This window comes from Semicossyphus pulcher, unplaced genomic scaffold (assembly GCF_022749685.1).
Source record: "Semicossyphus pulcher isolate SPU_LCO1_2020_fin unplaced genomic scaffold, fSemPul1.0.p SCAF_10, whole genome shotgun sequence".
NCBI classification, from domain to species: domain Eukaryota; kingdom Metazoa; phylum Chordata; class Actinopteri; order Labriformes; family Labridae; genus Semicossyphus; species Semicossyphus pulcher.
In genome coordinates this window covers 11,281,411-11,303,307 of record NW_027211604.1, presented here as the reverse complement: position 1 = coordinate 11,303,307, position 21,897 = coordinate 11,281,411, and the positions used below count along the sequence as shown (strand labels likewise).

At 41.6% G+C, this 21,897-nt stretch overlaps 2 protein-coding genes across 5 annotated transcripts; one reads left to right on the top strand and one right to left on the bottom strand.

Moving 5' to 3' along the window:
* Positions 1-147: 147 nt before the first annotated feature.
* On the bottom strand, positions 148-13,365 carry map7d2a (MAP7 domain containing 2a). Of its 4 annotated transcripts, none has more exons than XM_069677538.1 (17): positions 13,197-13,365; positions 11,541-11,633; positions 11,026-11,109; positions 10,843-10,920; positions 10,136-10,299; positions 9,864-9,960; positions 9,210-9,299; positions 6,970-7,076; positions 6,784-6,893; positions 6,342-6,697; positions 6,094-6,241; positions 5,828-6,008; positions 5,571-5,675; positions 5,413-5,463; positions 5,184-5,226; positions 3,801-4,473; positions 148-2,335 (listed from the first exon to the last, which is right to left on the bottom strand). In XM_069677538.1, the coding sequence occupies exons 1-17, from the start codon at positions 13,231-13,233 to the stop codon at positions 2,077-2,079; spliced, it is 2,676 nt and encodes an 891-aa protein (XP_069533639.1). In that variant the 5' UTR covers positions 13,234-13,365; the 3' UTR covers positions 148-2,076. The 4 variants fall into 4 exon arrangements, with proteins under 4 accessions (XP_069533639.1, XP_069533648.1, XP_069533655.1 ...); XM_069677547.1 differs by having other exon boundaries at positions 5,184-5,223; XM_069677554.1 differs by having other exon boundaries at positions 11,035-11,109.
* Positions 13,366-14,949: 1,584 nt separating this feature from the next.
* On the top strand, positions 14,950-20,300 carry pdha1a (pyruvate dehydrogenase E1 subunit alpha 1a). Its single transcript, XM_069665617.1, has 11 exons — positions 14,950-15,053; positions 16,408-16,476; positions 16,563-16,736; positions 16,843-16,969; positions 17,094-17,185; positions 17,998-18,090; positions 18,193-18,348; positions 18,490-18,561; positions 18,647-18,714; positions 19,227-19,335; positions 20,107-20,300. The coding sequence occupies exons 1-11, from the start codon at positions 15,006-15,008 to the stop codon at positions 20,269-20,271; spliced, it is 1,173 nt and encodes a 390-aa protein (XP_069521718.1). The 5' UTR covers positions 14,950-15,005; the 3' UTR covers positions 20,272-20,300.
* Positions 20,301-21,897: the final 1,597 nt, after the last annotated feature.

The window sequence follows — 21,897 nt, the reverse complement described above, 5'->3', positions numbered from 1 at the left end:
TATTTGTTTCTACATTTCATTGTATGTCTCTTAAGTCCTCTGCTTCCTTTGATTCTCCCTTCATGTTTGTGCTCCAAATATAAACAGCATTTTCCCAAGTGAATTGCTAAATAACAGATATTAACACACAAACACAGAATTTCCAGTTTTATATTTTATTGTTTCAGATAACATTGTTATGACCATGCTAACCATGCACAGTGTCTACAGTAATTACATAACTTAGAGTTAAGATGACTGTTTTGTAATATGGGTATGAGGGGAGTGAATACGTTTGTATTATTTCTTAATGCTCATTTGCATTTAGTTTAAATCACTCCCTTGTGCAAAGAAAGCAGCATTTAGTTGATGTGGAACAGCAAAATATGCAAAATACACAGCAAATCCTAATCTTCAAATACTGTATGTCACTATATGGCTACTTCACTTCAGACAATGAAAAAACCTCTGTCCTGGAGGCTATTTATTGTCTAAGGAACACAAATCTAAATGTCACTTTATAAGTGACATCATGTGTACAAGCTTTTGGCATAATTGTTTGCAGCATGGCGGGGATGATGCATTTAAAACCAAGGTTCAAGTATTACAGGTCAAACACTCACAACAATCCTAGTGGCCAAACAGAGAGGATAAACATACACAGCCAGGAGACAATGAAAGGGTTTGCTCACAAATCCAGTCCCTCGTAAGGCATCTCTACTGAAACTACATTTAGACATGACACAGAAAATGAAAAAATTCAATGATTAATCATTTCCTGAATTCCACAAATTTCAATGAAACCACTACAGAACAACACATTGCTACATGATGAAAGGATAAGTGCTTGAAAAGACTCTTTATAGCTACAGGGCACACTTGTTGATTGTTTAGCAAACACTCCTGCCTCAGTGCATTTCAGTCAGAAAAGTCAATGGCTACATATCTAAGGATTGGAATCTATGGATGGCCAATAGATCAATGCATCCACTAGCGCTTTGCCTTGGAAACCCTTTAATTAGCAAGGCACGCCTACAGAAAACATTTCAAATGACATGAAGTTGCTCAGCTATCAGTATTTTCATCACTAGAAATTGATTTTATCAATGGAACCAATAAAAGTGGGCAATTTGCTGGAAAAGAAGCTTTAATGAATGCAATTACTGTATATTTAAAAGAGTCCAAGTGATTCACTACAGTCCTTAGCAAACACGTAGCAGTGTAACAGCAATTGTATTAATGGCGTAATTTTTTGAATGTGTCAAAACATTCAAGTTGGCATCTTTATAATAAGTTTCCTCGCTCACGTGCAGTTATAAAGTCCCTGTTATAGAATAATAAAAGAAAAGGAAATTAAAATGTTAACAATTTAATGATGGGATCTCCTGGATTAGGAAGAGTGGAGGACTGACTCCCGAGAATCCTACTGGATTTTAGTTTGCCTGATAGATCAATTAAATTCTAGCCAAATCAATCATCCATTCATGCATAAAGGACATTATCTCAAAAGAAGTGTTCAAAATTAGGCTATCATGAAATTGACAAAGTCATGCCTTTCCCAGGAACATTATGAATCCGTTTTAAAGGCTTGAGAGGGGATGTGGAAAGGCAGAGGTACAAATGCAGTCATCAGTGCTCTCAGCAGGGCTTATTACTTCAGTACTGGGACTCAACTGGTACCCAGTGAGGAATCTGTGCAGGGAAAGTTAGAAATTCTTACCGTACGTTAGCAATACTGTGTTTTCTACATGTCTATAACTTTAAAAACCCTGATACGATTTGTCTTTTTGTCATTTTCTCACATATGCACACACACTTTCTCTACCAGAGCCTATTACACATGTGCTCATCTCTCACGCACACTCTTGTCCCAATAGCAACTTCAGATTTAACAAAATCTTTGACATATTTTCAATCGTCAGTTGCTATGTGATTAGAATATAGGAGATGTTTAGTTTATATTGCAATTCAAGTTCTAAAGTCTGTTTAAGTCAACCTCTATGGCTCTATTCCCATAAATTAGTGTGTGCGTCAGAGAGAGGGAAGAGAGAGAAAAGGCAAGCGAGAGAGAGGAAGAAACAGAGAGGGATACGTGGACTACTTGATGCTAAGTTTATTTGAGGATGGAGGCGCCAACCCAATGAGCTTTGAGTCTGACATGGGACTGACAACGCCCTCAATGAGGTTCTTGTTGCAGTCGCCTATGTTGCTGTCAGAGGACAGTTTGGGGTAGGTGACCCCACCTGTCAGGTCGATCAGATCCTCAAGAGCTCGGGTGTTGCTCACACTGCCGTGCTGGATTTCATTGACTGGAGAGAACTCTGGGATTGAGATGAGCTCCTCCTTTGAAGCTGGGCTGGAATTAGAAATAAAAATGCTATATTATTCACCATATTCACATGATGGCCATTTTCCTCTGACGTCACGCTCAAAGTTGCTTTTATAACCCATACACTTTATATGTTAGATTTTCACTAGAGTTGTTCTTTGTATTTCTCTAACTGGCACTATAATTTTCTTCAGGATTAATAAAGTTCTATTTTATCTTATCTTATAATGTCGTACTGCTGTATTCACTGTTTGCAAATTGGTTAAACATATGTAATCTGTCTATCGTTATCATTTCACTGCTTGCCAGTTGAGAAGCAACCGAAAAGATAATGGAATGGCAAAATCTGGGGCCACCATGGACATATTTTAAGATGAACATGTTTGATAAGTCATAACCATCAGGAAAATAGCTAACTTAGCATTAATCCCCTAACCAGCTAAAATTACTGATAGCTAGGGATGTTTTATCCTTTCCCTAATGTTGTATGACACTATCAAATGGTAATGTTAGCATTCAGACACTTCCTAGCTTACGTTATATTAGATTAGCTGCTGTCAAGGTTTGCAAATCACTTAATTATAGGGAATCTGAGTATTGTTTTAATTTCACTGCTTCCCAATACATCACTAACTGAAAAGATAATGGACAGGGAAGCTGGAGGGACATCAACCTACATGTCAAAGCTATACAAAGAAGCTACAGTCAGAAACAGCTAAGTTGGCATTAATCCACCAGCTAGCTGAAATGACCATCTACAATTAGCTATTGATTTACATCTTTCCCTAATGTCATATAAAACTATTAAATGGTAATGTTAGCATTCAAAAACGTCCTAGCTAACAGTAATATCTGATAGGGTGTGAATGAATGCTAACATTAGCTGTTGTTGAGGTTTACAAATCGCTTAAACACAGAGAATTTGATTATTGTTATAATATTCCCGCTTCCCAATTGATCAGCAACTGAAAAGATAATGAAAAACTTCAGGACATAGTTCAGGGTATTACCATATATTATATAACTGACTACCTACCATCAGAAAACAGCTAACGTTAGCATTAGACCACTAACTAGCTCAAATTACTATTAGCTTGAGATTTACACCTTTCCCTAATGTCGTATAACACTGTCAAATGGTTCTGTAAGCATTCACACACCTCCAAGCTAACGGTAATATTAGATAAGGATTGGCTGAATGCTAACGTTAGCTGTTGTCTGACACTAGCTAAAGGGTTGAAATAAGGCCCGATGTCTCTGTGTTTTCGCAATCCAATTTCTTTGCGATTGGTCATGAATATGAAAGCAGTTAAATAACAATGATTGTCAGATTCCCAACTTTAATTGGAGTTACAACACAGCACTAGCATTATAACAGTATGAGTTTCCCACCCTAAGCATGACATCATAGGAAAATGGACGCCATGTGGATGAGGTTGTTATGAGGTAATGTTACATCGTACTAATGGAACAGGGTTGTTTGATGACTCACCTGACCTCCATGGACTGCACCTCATCACAAGACCCCTTCCTCTTCACATCCAGTGGCTCCAGCTTGATGACCGGCGGGGGTAGGCGTCCCACCGGCAGGGGTGTCACAGAGGGTCTAATAACCTCCATCTGGGACCCTCCTTTAGCTTTCCCCTCAGCTGTCAACACATGCTGGCTTTGTCGTTTGCTCACCTCAGCAGTCACACGGCTACTCATCAAGGCACTTCCTTCCCCCTTCACTGCTCCGTTCACCATCCCTCCCTCCCTTTGGTTGACAGCTGTCGGCTTTGTTGGCTCTTTATTTATTTGGTCTGTGGCTTTAACATTTGCCCTGTGCTGCATGTTTACATTCATTTGCACCTCTCGTCCTTGTTGCTTGGCGGTACAGGCTTTCCCGTCTCTGTTGAGTTGGGTGTCGTGCTCGTCGCGGGTCTGTTTGGTGTCATGTCTCTTATCAGGAACGTTGTGTCTTGTCGTCGCTTGAGGAGTGTTGTTTTTAACGGGCAAACTCTTCTGATTGTCCATCTGTGTTGCTGCTGCTGCTGCTTCTTTCTTCACCAGAGCACATTCCTTCGTGTTGACCTGGACCGTGACCGACTCTTTAACCTGAAACTCAACCTTTTTGACTGCTTGCTCGTTCATCTGAGCATTACTCTGAACAGTCTTTACTTCACCTGTGGAGAATGGAAAAGACCACAGTGGGCTTTGCTTTATTTGGACGGTCCATTTAACATCAACTCTATTCATTTCATATGAGTTTATATGGATATTCCAGTATGATTGGACAAGTCGATACTGAATTTGGTCAAATGTAACATCCAAAAGAGTTGAGAATTAACACTGAACAGTCCAAATATAGTCTAAGCCCACACTGCTGCAGAGCAGTCCCTGAATGAATCTACCAAGGACATTTTCAAGAGCAGCTAATTTTACATTCAGCTCCCATGGTACTGCTCTACAGCAAAAGGTGCCCCATCAGCAAGAGAGAAGTCCTTGGCTGCTGCTCTACATTTCAGAAAATACTGTATGACCCAAACCAAATGGTTTCAAATGCATGGCCCAAAGCACAAGCAGAAATACGCATTTCCTTGTTTGTGTAGGCAAAAATCATAGCTGTTCATTCAAGCCAATAATAACAATAATAACATAAAATGCTGGAAAAGGTTGGAGTCTGTCTCTTATTGAGTTGTGACACAAACATAAACATAAAAAAATGTCAATAACTGCGGCACATGCTCAAATTAAGCTAACAAATGAGTCACATAATGAACCATGCATGCCCCGTTTGCATTTTTACAGCTGCAAGGCATACAGGAAGGGGAAGAGTGAGCAGGAACAGCAAGCAAACTCAAGGATTTGCAGGACGGCTTGATAACACACTAACCTGGTGGTGAGACGGGCTTCGTCTCCACCTGCTGCTCCCTCTGCTTCAATGCAGAACAGAGACCATCGATCAACATTTGTGGTAATCAGGACACAAAACCAAAGTATGACCAACAATAGAATTTAATAAAGGGGATAACAACAAAAAAAAGTTGAACAAAAAAATCTTGTGTGATGTTTTAAAGGCAGCAGGACTACTGTATGAGAACAGAGGGTGTCTCTTACAGTACCTTCAACTCAGCTTCAGCCTTCCTGGTTCTCTTCATGATCTCCTCGATTCTCTGCAAAAATGCCACAAACATTTAATCATAATGTGAACTTTCCAGGGGTGAAAGTTGCAATGAGTGCGTGGCCCGTCCTTTTGTTAGTATTTCTCTGTTTAAATCACCTTTTTCCTTAGTTGCCTCTCCTCCTCTTCTTGTTGCGTCAGCAGTTCTCGGTCTTGCCGCTGCCGCTCTGCGTCCTCCTGAGCCTGGACTTTAGCTTTTTCTTTCTGTTGAGATCAAAGAGAAATCTATTTGTAACCAGAAAACTGTAAGACAAAGCACTTTTTTTTTACAATATGCCAAAGATCCCAAAATCTAACCCAAGACACACAGCATTATGGCAAAAACAGCTGCCCGGCACCCTCTTAGGATCTCCTACCTCTTTGTCCGTCTGGGTCTGTAGCTTCATCTCCTGGTCCTCCCTCTGTCGTTTGTCCTCTTCTTCTTTCAGCCTCTGAGGATCTTCCTCAAGCTTCCCCTTTTCCTTCACTTGTTGAGCCTTTGCCTCCTGTGTGCGCTGCTCCTGTGCGAGCTGTTTCCTCAGCTGCTCTTCCCTGAGTCTGATGTGCAGGTGCATAAAATATTAAACACATTTTAAAGATAATTAAATTGTGTTTTCATTCACCATGTATTGAACGACCTCACCTTTCCTCTTCCTCCTGTTCCCGTTTTTTATCCTCCATTTCTTTCTGAGCTCGAGCCTGGCGCCTGCGCTCTGCCAGCAGCCTGGTAGCCTCCTCTGCGTTTGTTGTGCCGGCGGCCATCTTTCCTGTGGATGTGCACGCTGCTGATTCTGTCGCACACAGAAAGACTGGCGTGAGATCATCCAAAATGCTAACACTTGACTTAGCTGAAGGTTACAAATACTCCACTATCATCTGTATAAAGCTGACCTTTTTTCTTGTCTCCTTCCTGAGTGCTGCTCTGCGTCTTCTTCTCAGATGCTTCCACTTGCTCCTTCCTGTCAGGGGACTGACTTTTTTCAGGTGTGTCAACTTTGAGAGGCTTATCAAGGGTTTCACCTCTTGGTGGTCTGATGTCATTCTTCTCGACTTGTGAAGATGGATTCACGCTGTTGTCGGTGTTTTTCTTCACTGCAGGCTCAGCTTTGCATTGTTCACTGTGTTTGTCCGCCTTCTTGTCTTCTGCTCTCCTTTCGTCAGATGACAGGTGTGCACGATGTCTTGTGGGAGAGTAATGGTTCTGATGTGCATTGCAAGGAGACTGGGCGCGCATCCTGGATGCCAGTCTGCACAGAGATAGAGACGTCAGCGTAAGAATGAAGCATTTTAAGACATTTACAAGTAATAGTTTACACTACTTAAATAATCTTACTTGGAGGTAGTGGGGGAACCCAAGTACTTGGTGACAGGAGATTCAGATCTTCTCACAGGTGATCCACATCCTGGAGATGCAGTTCTTCTTTCTCTGCGCAGTCGCTCTTTCTGTAAGCAGAATCAGAGTCAGCTTGATTCTCACAGATTGTTTTGTACAGCATACGACTACGTGCCAGAGCTTTACCTTGGGGGTATTGGGAGTGGACTGAGAGCCTCCCTGAAGTCCAGCTCTGTTGTGATCTGCAGGATTCAGCGAGCTGCAGAAAGGTGACCTGTGAGGGCTGCAGGGCGCTGCATGATGACAAACACGATGCTTATCAAATCAGATGATAGCAGATAACAAGTGACGGAGGGATATTAATACAGTAGTGAGGGCAGGGGGCTGACTGAACAGTGTGTGCTGCACCAGACTGATGCTTACAGACGCGCTTTTACTGCCAAAGTCCGCTGGCAGAGATGAGACTGTGAAAGACAATTTAATCTGAGGGCTGTTTTATTTTAAGCCAGAATCTTTAATTTCAGGTATAATCGCATTAGAGAGACAGGCATCCAGCCATTCTGCCGATTGGACTTCCGGAAATGATAAACAAACCTGTAGGGAGGCATTCTTGTTCTGATGCAGCCAAAAAGAGCTGATTCATTCATTAGTATTTGATTCAGCTTGACTGAGGGATATCGAACACTTCTTTGTCTTTCTTCCAATCCTGAGTCTGTCATTTATTCAGGGTGATGCGAGCACAAACATGCCGTCATGGCGGCTACGGTTAATAAAACCAAACCCAATTCCCACCACTTCTCTCCCTGCTTTAACAAAAACAAAGACAATACAAGCAAATGAAAACACACACACAGACCCGAACTCACAATCACAAAAGCGAAAAGCCCTGAACATTGAACGCATCACACAACACTAGAAGCAATCTTCTAGCTGTCTCATGTAACTTCTCTTCCATCTGTCACCATCTGATAAGAGTAATCTCTAAAGAGCACGGCTCTCTCACTGGGATGCCTGTATCTGTTTCTATTTTAGTGCACATTTTTTCTATTCTAGGTCATGAGCGATTAATCTCCAAAACCGTCCGTCACCACTTAGCTGCTTTCATTTTCAAACCCTTACCCGAAACAAAAATGAAACCAGAGACATCTAGAAACGGGGAAGGTGACGCCCTAATGATGACAGAGAATTTCAAGTGGATCTGATCCAGTGTCCTCTGGCCTGTCTGTAATCACGGAGAGATTTCTAATCTGGAGAAACTAATCCCACAGTTGACTTTGAGGGAAATTTGAAAGGGCGTTATAAATTCTGAAAGTCGTCCTAAATTAAACAGACACGTGTCAAAGGAATACACACGTTTCTGCAGACAAGATTCAGACTATGAGACAGCTGATGCTTTTCTTATTGTACCCTCTTTAATGCACAGGTCTACTGGCAAAGTTTGGGTTCATAAGAGAAGAAGTCTATCCAGTATATTAGGAAATATTAACATTAAAGTAAGATAATGTAAGATTTTCATTTAAATAAATGTCTGTTAAGTCACTATCTATCACCGAATGAGGTAACACAATGGTGACTGAGCCTATGGCCCACTGATGAAAGCCTTTGCATTTGCAGTATATAGTATTATTATGGACTGGGTGTCTGTACATCTGGAAAAAAATCCCAAGCAGCGCCCAGTTAGTGACGCGTTTTCCATCAACCGGCAGTGATTGGTCTGCCAGAGAGGGTAGGCGGAGCTAAGCGGCTGCTTTTTCGCTCTCTGCAAGTGTTGCAAGTAAACAGTAATCGCTGAACAAACAAAGACAAGATCGATGACTACAGATATAACTTCAAAAATGAGTGAATATCCAAAAAGAAACAAACTCGACGCTCAGATGAAGGCCAACAGTCTAAAAAGGAAAGCGACCGTCAGCGAGGAAAATCAAGAGCCAACCGTGGACGTCACACATGCGACACTGTCTGGATATCTGGGAAGCGTGCTCCCGCAGATAGGTGCCGCCAAAGAGAACGAAACTGAGCTCTTCAAGATTAGAACTTAAAACATTTTTGGATAAATATCTGAATGTATGACAGTCAAAGTTCCTGTTCTGAAAACATCTACCCACTCATTTGCTTCCCTGAACAGTGTCACACTTCAGCACTGTCTTTTGCGATGACAACTCAAAGGTAAAAGCAGCAGAGCACAAACGCAGCCTTGTTTACACACAGATCACTTTGCAGGCGAACATTTCATCTGATTCTCTCCGTTAAAGGTTCAACAACACAGCAGCCTGACATGCATGCAGCACAGGAAGAACACGTTTGCCTTTGGTTTAAGTTGAAGTTTCAGCCCGCTCCAAAAGGCAAACAAACACATAACATGGTAACTGTTGGATGAACAGGAGGGGAGATACATTTGGGAGGGGCAAAGGGGGGCTTAACTTTACCAGATTCGCTGACAGCAGGAAGGGGGGAGGCAATGCCATGGGAAAAGGCGGAGGCAGCAGAGAAAGGGAGTGGGGCATTCTCACTGTCACCTAAAGGCAGCGGGCGGAGCAGAGCAGAGCAGACAGAGCGTTATGAACAGTTTGTCTGAGCAGTTCCTCATCCAGCTGTGGAGACCTGGATGGGAGTTAACAGACCAGCACGGATGTGACCTAACAGTCTGATTTAAAGCCATTGCATGTGGGATGGAAATACTCCCTAGAAGTGGTGTCAAAAACGTTATGTGTCAGACAATGTAGCCTGTTTTAGATCTCTGTTAACGGTGTAGTTTAGTTTTTGTTAAGACACCAGTGCAGGTGTGTAACTCCATCCTGTCTCTGTGGGAAACCAGGAACGAGTTTCTGCTCATGCGTACTTCAGCAGCCAGGCTGTCGGCAATGATCAGTCAGAGAGGAAGCCTCTCTTGAACACGCACACTCACACTCACTCACGCACAAATCCACAGCAAACACACACACACGTGTCTGGTATCTCACAGAAATACAGCAGAATGCAAAATATCACAGATTTTGTTCCGTACCGGCTGCTTCTCGGGTTTCAGCTCATTCACATTTGATCATTCTCGCTCTCATGCTTATTTTGAAGATCTGCCCTACCTGCTCCAGAAGGGCAGCCTCTGCTCCAGCGTTTGGTCCTCTGCTCCAGCTGCAGGCTTCGCTCCAGAGAGCGTTTCATTAGGGCCTCCAGCCGCTCCTGAACGCAACACAGCAAAGGTGACCTTTATTTGAACACTGTCGCTCCTCTACTTACACAACTGGCTTCTTTTTAGTTTTTATTTATGCACACAAGCAGAAAAGAGCCAGACAGGCCATGATGCATTTTTGGATGAGACAGATCTGGAGTATGATTTTGTGTTTAATCAGCTGACCCTCTCCTCCTCGAGCTGCTGTCTCCTCTTCTCCTCCACCGCAGCTCTGCGGAGCTCCTCTTTCTGCCTCTGCTCCTCCAGACGCCTCCAGCGCTCCTCAACGGTGCGCTCGTACTGCAGCCGAGCGCGGCGCTCCTTCTCCCTGATCAGCTGCTCCCTGGCCGCTGCAGGAGACAAATTCTGCTTCAGGTTACATGGAAATAAATAGGTAAATAAAAGTAAACAGACCGTTGTTGTCGCCAGTGGCTTTTGCTTTTCAGCAGGTCATGTAGAGTTCAGAATATATGATCAAAAGAAATAAGAGAAATTAGATTGATGCCTCTTTAAAGTACTTAAAGAATAGTGTATTTGATTTGGTTATATTCAGATCATGAACTTGATATGCGTTGCAGTGATTTAGATTTTGTCCATCAATCCACACCCCAGACTATCACGAAGACTGTCATTGTGGCGACTGCAGGAGCTTCTTGATTTACAGTGAGCGGGAGACCCACTTCCATGGATTATTCTACGTGACTGTCACATTCTCTGAAGTGACTTAGCTCATCACGTCAAAAAACCCAGTGAACTCAAAGGACATCGTCTACTTGCTGGCAAAGCTCCTCCATAACCAATTAAACTGTACAGAGCAAAAGTGGACTGGAAACAACACAGCAGGATGCCTATTTATTTGCCAGTGTACCAAAAAGAAACGGGACATCACCTACCCAGGCTTCTCTCCCTCTCCTCTCGTCTCTCTTTGGCTAATCGCATCCTGTCGTCGGTCTTCATGTAACCCTCCACGACTGAAAGATGGGACAAAATGTCAGAGAGCAAAAACAAAAGAGGCAGTGCAGCATAATTAAAGGAGCGAGAAAGAGCTGAATCATAGACGAATCATGGAGACTTACTTTGTTTACCTGCGTGATTGTTGTTGATGTGTGAAGGTGACGCGTGCCCATTAATGTGTGGCTTCTTCTCTGTGTTAGATGGAGCTGAGATCACCATTACAGGAAGAGAGAGAGAGAGAGGGGATAAAGAGGAGTGACATCAGCACCACGGCCCTGACCTGCAGCCCTGCTTTGTTACCAGCAGAGGGAAACATTCCTGCAGCTCCGTGCTAAATGCATTGTGTTGCAAAATGCCGAGTACAGTTAGCCCCATGCCAAGGGCGGACTGCAGCAATCTGCAGGAGAGGGAGCAAACTGTCCTTGACGGGATAGTCACTCCACACATGCTGAGTGTCTCTTTTACTTATGCTGCTGTCACCAGACAACAGAGCAGGCCTGAAACATAGCTCCATTACACAAACAGGCATACAGAGTCATAATATTCACTCATCCTAATCATTGTGGTGTAAGTGCTTTTGAAAGTATCCGGATCAAAGTGTGCGTAACGTGACAGAATCAGGGGGAGGATCGCTCACTTAGTTTCCCCGTTCGGGCCGGAGAGCTGTGGCCGTTGGTGGGAGATCTCTTCTCAGGAAGCAGAGCGATGGTCGGAGGTGCCATCTTTTCACCTGACACAGAAGAGAAATAAAAGAAGATGGATTGTTGAACTAAATATGTAAGCGCTATTCTCACATCAACATCGCGGATGCAAATGGTTGTGAGGTGTGAATGGAGGGAATTGCTGTTGTACAGCCAACAAAACCACAGTCTCAGTTTGTGTGTGTGGAAGCTGTGTGTGGATTAATGCTGTAACAGATGAGACCACATATACCTCATATACTGTAATAAGTATGAAAATTAAGCGACAAAGAGACACCGACATTTGGGTAAATATTGAAAATGAGATCGTTTTCTGGTTTATTTACTTATATAATGCATTTATGTTTAAACACATGTCTGACCGTGTCTGATATAAATATATCTAAAAAAGAGCTTCTCTTTGGTACACTCTCAATCATTATGTGTATTTTAGGCTAAACTGCGTACTCACTAGATCAGCTGACTTACCCCTTTCAGTCAGGGCTTTTATTTTGTAGCCTCCTGAAACTTGGCAGACAGCACCGAGTCTGTCTTTCATGTGGTTTTCCCGAGTGATGCTGCTGTACATTCAACATACTGTACACATTCATCATGCTTAACTGGTAACATCATTTTCAGTGATTACACTGTATTGATTTCTTCAGAGGCCGCACTGGCAGTATAACGTACTCTCCTGTGTTTACTGGAGCTGCTTATTCTTGAACAGAAAGCCTGTTTTGAAAGTGCTAAAGCTGCAGAATCTAATTCATACTTTCTGCCACAGAGATAAAAGAGGAAGAAGAGTGTTTTTGTTGTTGCTTGAGGAGTTGTGAAAGCTTTATAAAATGATCTTAAAGTTGCAACATGTCTCCAGTGGTCTCCTTGCGTGCTTTCCAGCTCATTCTAAATGAAACAGTGTGACAAGGCAGCCAGTTTTTCTCTCTCCTTTCTGGATCAGCACAGAGTGATTCAATTGTATCAAATGTGATTATTGACCTGCAGGGAGATCTCCCCTCTGTCAGGGCGTGGAGGGCAGCCTATAAATACTGAGCTCTAGAGACAATGACCCAGTCTCCAAAACCCACAGAGTCATCACACAATGGGTTGATGCTCTTAAAAAATTATACAGTTTAATCCACGGGTCCGTGCTGTGTCACAGGCATCAATCTAGCCTCCCTCTCTCCACCCATTGAACCGTTTTATGCGATTGAGTTGCGTCATCACCCCAAAAAGGGCTACACGCATACCTAACTCGACCCTTATCGTTGTATGTGTGAGAAAATGTCAACGACACAATAACAGAGCAGAAAACCCCACAAAGAGGCGCCTTAGTTCTGTTTTTCTCACTTTTACTCGCGATAACACTGATTTTTTCAATGAATATAACAACCTCCCTTTATTTTTGGACCTGATAGACCTGCGTACAGTCAACTAGCACATTGAGCCTGAAGCGGATAAACAAAACACTGACGCCGGATCATCAGCGCGCAGAGCAGCATCATGCACAGTGGAAATGTCACTTACGTCATTCATTAGTCTGCTTTAAATCAGCGCAAAAAACAACACTTCGCATCATGATGTGAACAAAACAAACGTCATTTCACCAAGCTTACCCGTTAGAGCGTTGGATGGTGTGACTGTTTTCGCCATGTTAGCTGTCACAGACTGCGTACACCCAAATGTACGGACGTGCGTTCACCCAAAACACTGCGGTGATGTCAATGCAGCACAGGTATCCGTTTTCCTCCTCAGCAGCAGCAGCAGGAAGCGCAGCAACAGCGCATACACACAACCAGACAGCATTCAAACACAGAGCCTGAAGGTCATGATGCAGGCTGGAGATGATGTGCAGAAGAGGAGAGCTTTGTGTGGATGGAGGAGAGAGAAAGAGAGAGAGAGAGAGATGCAGGGACTTGAGCAGAGAGGATGATAATGCGCACACACAATCGAGTTTACTATCGAGCGACCACAGCGTGCGTCGCAGCGTTAAAGCCAGCCCTGCTATTAATGTACCACCGGTAGATGGAGGAGTTTTCCTCTGTGCACTCAACCCAACCAGGTCTATACCAAATTTAGACGGCTTTAATGCTGCTTTGGATACAATAACAGTGCTAGGTCGCCCATAGGCCAGTTTGCTCCCCATTTAATGAAACAAAAACTGTGTCCTAATTTCATTTCAGCATTATACACTGAAGGCTATTAATTAACTAGCTTCTGTTGCACATATGATCTTCAGATGCTTTACATGTTACAAGGGACTTGAGATGTTGATAAAGTAGTCCCAATCACTTGTAGATGTCAGTTATATATAGCTCTTATAAAAATAGATGATTACTTTATTAAACATCATGTAGAGTAGTTATTTAGCATGACACATGCTAATTAGTTTTACCAGTAAATGAGTAAGTGCTGCACACACGCAGGTCTATAATCTACCTGGCACCACAATATCAACATTTGTGATCTAATCCATTACAAGTAAATAGCATCACATATTTTCATGTGGTAAAAGCCTTTCCTGTGGTAATGGTGTCTTTAGGGCCCTGGATGGAGTGAAAAATATGCTTTAGGCCCCAATATCCTCACCGTTCTTCCATCTCTGTGCACAGAGTGAAGGTAACAGTGTCTTTAAGCACCCATCAACTAAAGTGCATACCCTACTACAGACTACATGGTAGCTTGAGTTTATTGTGCCTGCAGTCCAAAAAGCCAACTTGTACTCCTTTGTTCAAACACGTCTTCCCCAGGTTTATTTTGGGTTAGACAATAAATGAATTTAAGAACTATCACCAACATAAACTAAGAAAAAGCTTTACAGAATACATTTGACAAACACCTCTGCAAAACACAAGGCCTTAAGATTATGTAATAATTCACATGTGACTTCAAGGCCCTCATTTCTGAAATTACTAATCAGGTCACTGAGTCCAGCACTTGTTACAACTGCTCATGTTCGTTGGAAGAATTTTCACAATTTGACAACACATGTTACACAGCTTAAAAACATACTTTAAATTGTTTTATCTTTCAGTAAGACCTCTTATAAAATATTATTTTGAAGTGGATACATTCTGTAGAGGTCTGATACAAAAATGTAAGCATTTTTCAATGGTAATCTCTCTATTTTTACAATCGTCAAAAGTGTTGGCTCGGTTTGTGGCAAAATAAATGGCACTTGAATACTTTTTTATACACTATGTTTGGTTAGAACCGGCATTATTTATTAATTTTGTATTTTACTTAATAGTCATATTCTAACGTGTAGTGACACTTGTTGGCCTGAAGAGAGGTGGTGGCAGCCGCGTGCTCGCTGCCGGTTTTGATACCAGAGAAGAAGAAGAGTGAGCGGAGCCGGAAGGACAGATCCTGACAGAAGGACGGAGCCGTGCCGTGCAGGACTGTAGTTAGCTACCTCTGGAAAAATGCTGTCCAATATCTCAAATGTGCTGAGGGCTGGCGTTCAGAGAAATGTAAGTACACGCATTTGAAACTATGGACAGTCTAAGCCAAACGCTGCATTAGGGTGTCCCTTAAAAACCTCTAGTGTTTACCCAAAACAAGACTGCCACCGCTGTTCTGACCTTGTGAGGCCGAGTGGTAGCTTGTCTGGCTAACACAGCTAAAATGGGCACAAAAATCTTTATGACAGCTTAATTATTTTGGGCAGGAAGGCTAAGTCCTTTAAATGTTCCTGATATCTTAAGCTGTTTTAAGTTTAGCGAGAATTATGAAGTCACGGCTGTGTTGTCAAAGTGGGTGGATGACATCTAGTGTTAGTAACTTAGCTGAAAACAAGATTGCTCTTTCTGTCAGCCTCAGGCAAAAGAGCAAAACCTTAAGAAAATGGGCAAACTTATTTTCAATTTCTTTTTATAACACGAGTGGTTCATTCAAAATCTGCTAAACTGTATCAAATACCGTGCCTTGTAAAATATAGTACTGTCTGTACACTGCTCTATTTTTAATTTAATGCTGTTAAGTTTTTGCACTCGCCAACATCCTGTACATCTGTACAGTTTTTAATTACACCTGTTGTACATATTTTGTATTATAGGTGTTTTTTATAATTGTATTCTTATTACCTATTTTTTAAAATCTTGTTCTATTGAAGTCTTTTACTTTTTTTTAGTTCTTTTATAATTGTTCTGCACCAAAACACCGAAACAAATTCCTTGCATGTGTAAACCTACTTGACAATGAACACTGATTCTGATTCTGATTGTAAAGACCAAGCTTAAATTGGTAAAGCTTGTCAATTTTAAAACATCATTTCTACCCAAAACAATTAGTGATGTCAGTTGTTAGTATGTTGTTTTCTTTGTTAGCAGCTCAAATATTCACAGCTGGAGGTTTTCCTCTGGGAGATAGACCTCTCTGGGATATCATTTATTCCAAACTGAAATCTCCATGTAGCATCACATACAGTGAAAGCACCTCTAGGTTGGCAGCTCATATTATGAGAACACATGCTGGAAGGTGTCCTCACAAGTAGTTAAATACAGTTATATTAGATAAAGTAAGTATTGTTTGTTGTGCTGGAGAAGGCAGTTTGTCAAATGTACATAATTATGTTGTTTGACACCACTATCATTATTATTTGGGCTGTTGTTAGATACTTGTGTAGTATAGCATGTTGGCTAACATGGACTGGAGTCTGATATGATTAGATACAGTTCTGGTACCGTTTTTTTTGGTTTCTTTTTTAGTTAAGAAAGAAAGTTATGCTTTGTTAAAGATGCTGAAACTCTGATTCCATATTCTCTGTAGAATTGAAAACTTAAAAGTTGTTCACTGTTTTTTAAACCACTTTCTCTTCCATGGCAGGGAGCTGCAGTGGTCATGTCAGCTCGCACATATGCTGACTTCACACCCGAGGCTACCTTTGAAATAAAGGTGAGCACTCTGAGTTGTATTTTCTGCTAAACTCATCAAAGCACATGGCAGTGTGTGACTTATTGCTGTTATGTTCTTCCATCTAGAAATGTGACATCCACAAGCTGGATGAGGCTCCGGCCACTCAGGTGGTTATGACCCGTGAGGAGGGCCTTCAGTACTACCGCACCATGCAGACCATGAGGCGTATGGAGCTGAAGGCAGATCAGCTGTACAAGCAGAAGATCATCAGAGGATTCTGCCACTTGTATGATGGACAGGTAGAGTTCTGCAGTATATATACTAATGTCTACTGCTCTGGGCACAATATGAAATGGTATGTTGTTGGATTTTATTAATACTTTAATTTATCTTTGTCTTTTGTAGGAGGCCTGTGCGGTGGGTATTGAAGCAGCCATCAATTTGTCAGACCACCTGATCACTGCGTACCGCGCCCACGGCTACACTTACACCAGAGGAGGGACCGTGAAGGAGATCATGGCTGAGCTCACCGGTGAGTCTGCAACACTGAGACAGCTTTGAGCGCCAGTCATGGTTTGCACTGAGACTGAAATAAAGTTATGTTGTTCTTTGACCTCAGCTCTCTTATCCATGCATGCTTTTGTTTTAATGTACAGGCAGAAGAGGAGGTATTGCAAAGGGCAAAGGAGGCTCAATGCACATGTACTGTAAAAACTTCTATGGAGGAAATGGAATTGTCGGAGCTCAGGTACGTCACCAAAGTCTATTAGCTGTTAGCCTGTGTTTCTTTGTGTACAATTCTATCAAAACGCACGATTCAGCTATATAAGAAAAGACTAATAAGAGAAAAACAATTCAGTAATTGTGGGTTTCATGTAAACATGTCCTACCAGGATGCTGTCAGTTTGATGTAATGATGATAAGTCTTATAAGGGCTACATGCAGGTTAAATGGTACTGAGGAAGCTGACAGAACAAAAAACAGTCCTTCCAGAAATCTGTGTTTTGAGTTGTCTGTCTTTCTAACGCCTTTCTATGTCACTGAACTTGAAGCACCACCCGAACTCATGATCTGAAAAGGGCGTGCAGACAACTAAAGCAGGAGAGGACAGAGAAGAAATTATTTGCCGCATTAAGTTAGCAAACTTGGCTCGACTGACCTGCAGGGCGTCCCTGAAATGCACTGATTCATCATTAACAATACATTTTCATTCTATTAAAAGGTAGCCAAAGCTTGTCCTAAAACTTAATGTACCTTCTTGGCATTTATCTGAAGTATAAAATCACAAGTCAGGGTCAGTAGTTGGTGTCATATTACTGCTACAGGCAACACACATAATAGATTTAAAGACTTAAAGATATGCGATGGAAAAAAGATGATTTCCACAATACATTTCCAGCCAGGTTATTGTGTATGATGCTAGCAATAACCTTGTTTTGATCATTATGAGGATTAAAACGTTTGGGGGATAAAATCACTATAAAAGGTTAAATGTCTGTATAAACATAACAAAGACTTTAAGGTTGATTTAATTTAACCACATCTCATAATTCTCCTCAGGTTCCCCTGGGTGCTGGTGTGGCTCTTGCATGCAAGTATTTGGGCAACAATCAGCTCAGTGTCTCGCTCTATGGTGACGGTGCTGCCAACCAGGTATGTCGCACAAATCACTGCAGTGTTATTGTAAGTGAGCTTCTCACAGAAAGAGCAATCCTATGTTTGTGTCACATTAAAAAAACTTTTTGTGTGTCACAGGGTCAGATTTTTGAAACCTACAACATGGCAGCACTTTGGAAGCTGCCCGCCATCTTCATCTGTGAGAACAACAGGTACGGCATGGGCACGTCAGTGGAGCGAGCTGCAGCCAGCACGGACTACTTCAAGAGAGGAGACTTCATTCCTGGTCTCAGGGTACTGCTCTTACTCTTCTACTGACTATACATAAGAATGCATACATGTTGTTGTCTGTGTTTTTTGTTGATATAAATTACTATAAAATTTTCACTGAAAGGTGCACACAGTAAAAGTAAATGATTTGTTTTGTATGCCCAGGTGGACGGGATGGATGTTCTGTGTGTTCGGGAAGCCACCAGGTTCGCAGCTGATCACTGCAGATCTGGAAAGGTGAGTTAAAAACACTGAATTATTTTACGCTGAAATGTGGTCGTTAATTTCTCAGCTAAATTATGTTTGTTCTGTTTTTCATCAGGGTCCCATTCTCATGGAACTTCAGACCTACCGTTACCATGGACACAGTATGAGCGACCCTGGCGTCAGGTATATGATCATAGTACTTCACATTTGTGAATATAAATGTTTTACCATCTAAATATGATAATGATAAGTTTCTTTATGTATTAATAATAATCTTGCAAATGTTATCCTCACTGCTGCCCCTTGCTTCTGCCACTGTAGCAGTAGTGGTCTTCATGTACTCTTCTTCCCGCCGTAGTGGCTTTGCAGCACCTCGACCACATCCTAGGGATGGACTGAACACACTAATACTGCGATTGGCTATTGCAGACTAATGCCTGCTTAAATAACAAAGCACGGATTCATCAGGTTCTGTTGAGAAATGTAAACACAACAGTAATCAAAACAATCTTACTTACATTTTTCTCTGTTGATTTGTTTTGCATCAAATCAATGATCTTTATATTAATAGCAGTAAATGAAAGAAATGTAATTCTGGAAATCAAGATTCTCAAATCTCAGTTGGTGTCAGAAAAAAAAAATGATTGCATTAGTGCATCCCTACAACATCCCTGCACTGATCTCTCCCCTCTCAGCTACCGCACACGTGAGGAGATCCAGGAGGTCCGCGGTAAGAGCGACCCCATCTCCCTGCTGAAGGACCGCATGCTCAGCAACAACATGGCCAGCGTGGAGGAGCTCAAGGTAACTCATGCTTTCAGTTTTCCACTGAGGGGAAAAAAAAACATTTCTGAAACATCAATTTTTCAATTATGTAAGATAGATTTTTATTTGAATAATTCCTGAACGACATTGTGTAGATACACAAAAAGAGAGAAACTTTTTTGTGATGATGACTTCCTTTATGTCTGGAATTATTTTGGGTGGTGGCGGCATTGAAACCAAACATGACTGAACTTATCAGCCAAATATTGTAAGGTGGTCATGAATGCAGCTGACCACATAAACAGTTTATAAGTGCAATATGCGATTTGCGATATGTGATGCATCAGAAAACAAAAGCAGTATAATGTTACGGAAATAATGTCAGTGTTATGAGAGGTAGTTAGCTGCATCTGCATCTAGATCTGTAGTGCAATTGCACTATATCATTCCTTTGGCTGTTTAGGGGCAATGTGTCAACTTAATCTGCATTTTAAAATGATTTGTTCTCAAGTTCCCCCCTAAAATTAAGGACATTGTTTAAGAGTTCACTCACAGAACTGCAGTGCATTGTTTAATCACTTGTTAAATCACAAGCGAGTGCTAGTCCAGCTAGTTTGAGCTTATTACATCTCCCTTTGATAGCTCCGCTGCAAGGCCACAGCACAAATTCTGCTGGTGACAGACTGGAAAACACAGATCCCACTACAGTTTTTTTTGTCATTAAATAGTTCACATTTACAAAATGTGGTTGTGCAGATGACTCTAAATATCATACTCTGATTATCCATCTTCCCTGTGTTGTGTCTGTAGGAGATTGATGTGGAGGTGAGGAAGGAGATCGAAGATGCAGCTCAGTTCGCCACCACAGATCCCGAGCCCCCGTTGGACGATCTCTGCAACCACATCTTCCACAACAACCCACCCCTGGAGGTGCGCGGCACGAACCCATGGACCAAGCTGAAGTCTGTTAGCTAAAGGGTTTTTTTTTTTAAGAACCCCACACATCCTCTCTCATCCCCCTCCTGCCCCTCACGTATACGCACACATCATAAAATGCACCTCAGACCCAGAGCTTTAACCATCAACCGGTCATTTCAGTGCTGTAGGTTTAAACAGCAGGGGCCACATTCACAAACATGTTCTGAGAATAAAACTAACAAACATGAATATGAGACACATTTTTATAAAAAGTTTGTGCTAATTGTTTCCCCAAAGTCCCCTTTCTTTACATTACTCCACAGTTAAAGATGTCAGGGCTCATACGTCTACCTTCAGAAGAGCCGTTTACTGCCATTACGTGTAGCTTTGAAACAGCAGCTTCCACACACTGGAAGGGGAATGTAAATCAAACAACCTCAAGAAAAATTACATATATTTGTTGCCATAGTCTCATTATATTCTGACCCTTATTTATTTACATTTTAATAAACTAGATAGAACTATTGGCCAACTCACAGCATTGTACTTAACATTTTGTGCACCTGTGACAGCTGATTATTAATCTCTTATATTAAGTGCATTAACCATTAAATATATAGTAATGCTTGTGTTTAATTTAAAAGGGATTTATTTAAATCAAGTTATGTTCTCCTAACATTTAGCACTTGTCATGTTTTATGCTCAGAAGGTTTGTTTGTTTGGCCCCACGTCGCTTTGTTGGGCAGATTCTTTATGTGCGTGTTTGATGATTTTCTCGGGTCACTTTTGAGGTGTGATAAAGCAAAGGTTCATCCATCGTTACCTTTATTCAACGTAAAAAATGGCTTTGTACTCTTTATACTGAAGTGTACATGTACACCCCTTGTTATAAAGACCCCACAACAGGCTGCAGGGTAAAGACTGTTGATACCATCAACGCTCAATATGTGTCCATATCTTTTTATTTCAATATGTATGTAAGAGAGGGTAAATAACACCACGGGAAATGTTAGAAACGGTGTAATTAATCTTGCCAAACCAAACATGTGCCTGGCAGATCTCACGTTGCTGTAGAGGATGAATGTGTCGTCGGTTTGTGTCGCACTCCGAGCTCGGCAGGTGATCTGTGCATCTCAAAGTCAGGTGTTTTGAAGATGTGTTCAGAGTGTGTTTACATTCACGTGCTTATTTTGCAGATACTCAGGTGCTCAGGTGCCTTTTTTTTTTAGTTTCAGGTGTGAAACATTAGCACCGCTTTTATATTAAGAGAATTATCCTTAATATGAACACTGAACACAAGCTGAACCATCTGTTCCCTCAAACAACAGTGGATGTAAACATTGTGACTTATTTTAATGCGTTCATCTGCTAAGCCTCACTAGTTTAAAAATCAAAGAGTGATGATGGGTTAGGTATTGTTGGTGACCAGCAGAGGTGCGTTATTTGCTCACATGTACAGGGATATGTGGACATTTTAAATTTCAGTCTGTATTTTTGTCAAGTACTTTAACACTTTAGTGAAAACATGCCGACTCCTTGAAGCAAGCTGCCATGTTAGTTTTGGCTTATATTGTAACAATGCTTCTTAACACATTGTACAAAAAGGGAAGGTTTTTTTCACTGATGTGGATAGTATTGATTCACAAAGAAGACTAAAATTTAAAATGTCAGTGCCTCTCTTAA

What these genes read in the sequence shown, in the direction of transcription:
- map7d2a (XM_069677538.1), bottom strand. Translation starts at nt 13,233, where the DNA reads ATGGCGAAAACAGTCACACCATCCAACGCTCTAACGG. An exon ending in AGCAGCTCGAGGAGGAGAGG is followed by an intron (nt 9,961 to 10,135) that starts GTCAGCTGATTA and finishes TGTTGCGTTCAG; the next exon opens with GAGCGGCTGGAGGCCCTAAT. An exon ending in TCCTGCTGTCAGCGAATCTG is followed by an intron (nt 7,077 to 9,209) that starts GTAAAGTTAAGC and finishes GTCATCATGCAG; the next exon opens with CGCCCTGCAGCCCTCACAGG.
- pdha1a (XM_069665617.1), top strand. Translation starts at nt 15,006, where the DNA reads ATGCTGTCCAATATCTCAAATGTGCTGAGGGCTGGCGTTCAGAGAAAT. An exon ending in ATGGAATTGTCGGAGCTCAG is followed by an intron (nt 17,186 to 17,997) that starts GTACGTCACCAA and finishes AATTCTCCTCAG; the next exon opens with GTTCCCCTGGGTGCTGGTGT. An exon ending in CCAGCGTGGAGGAGCTCAAG is followed by an intron (nt 19,336 to 20,106) that starts GTAACTCATGCT and finishes TTGTGTCTGTAG; the next exon opens with GAGATTGATGTGGAGGTGAG.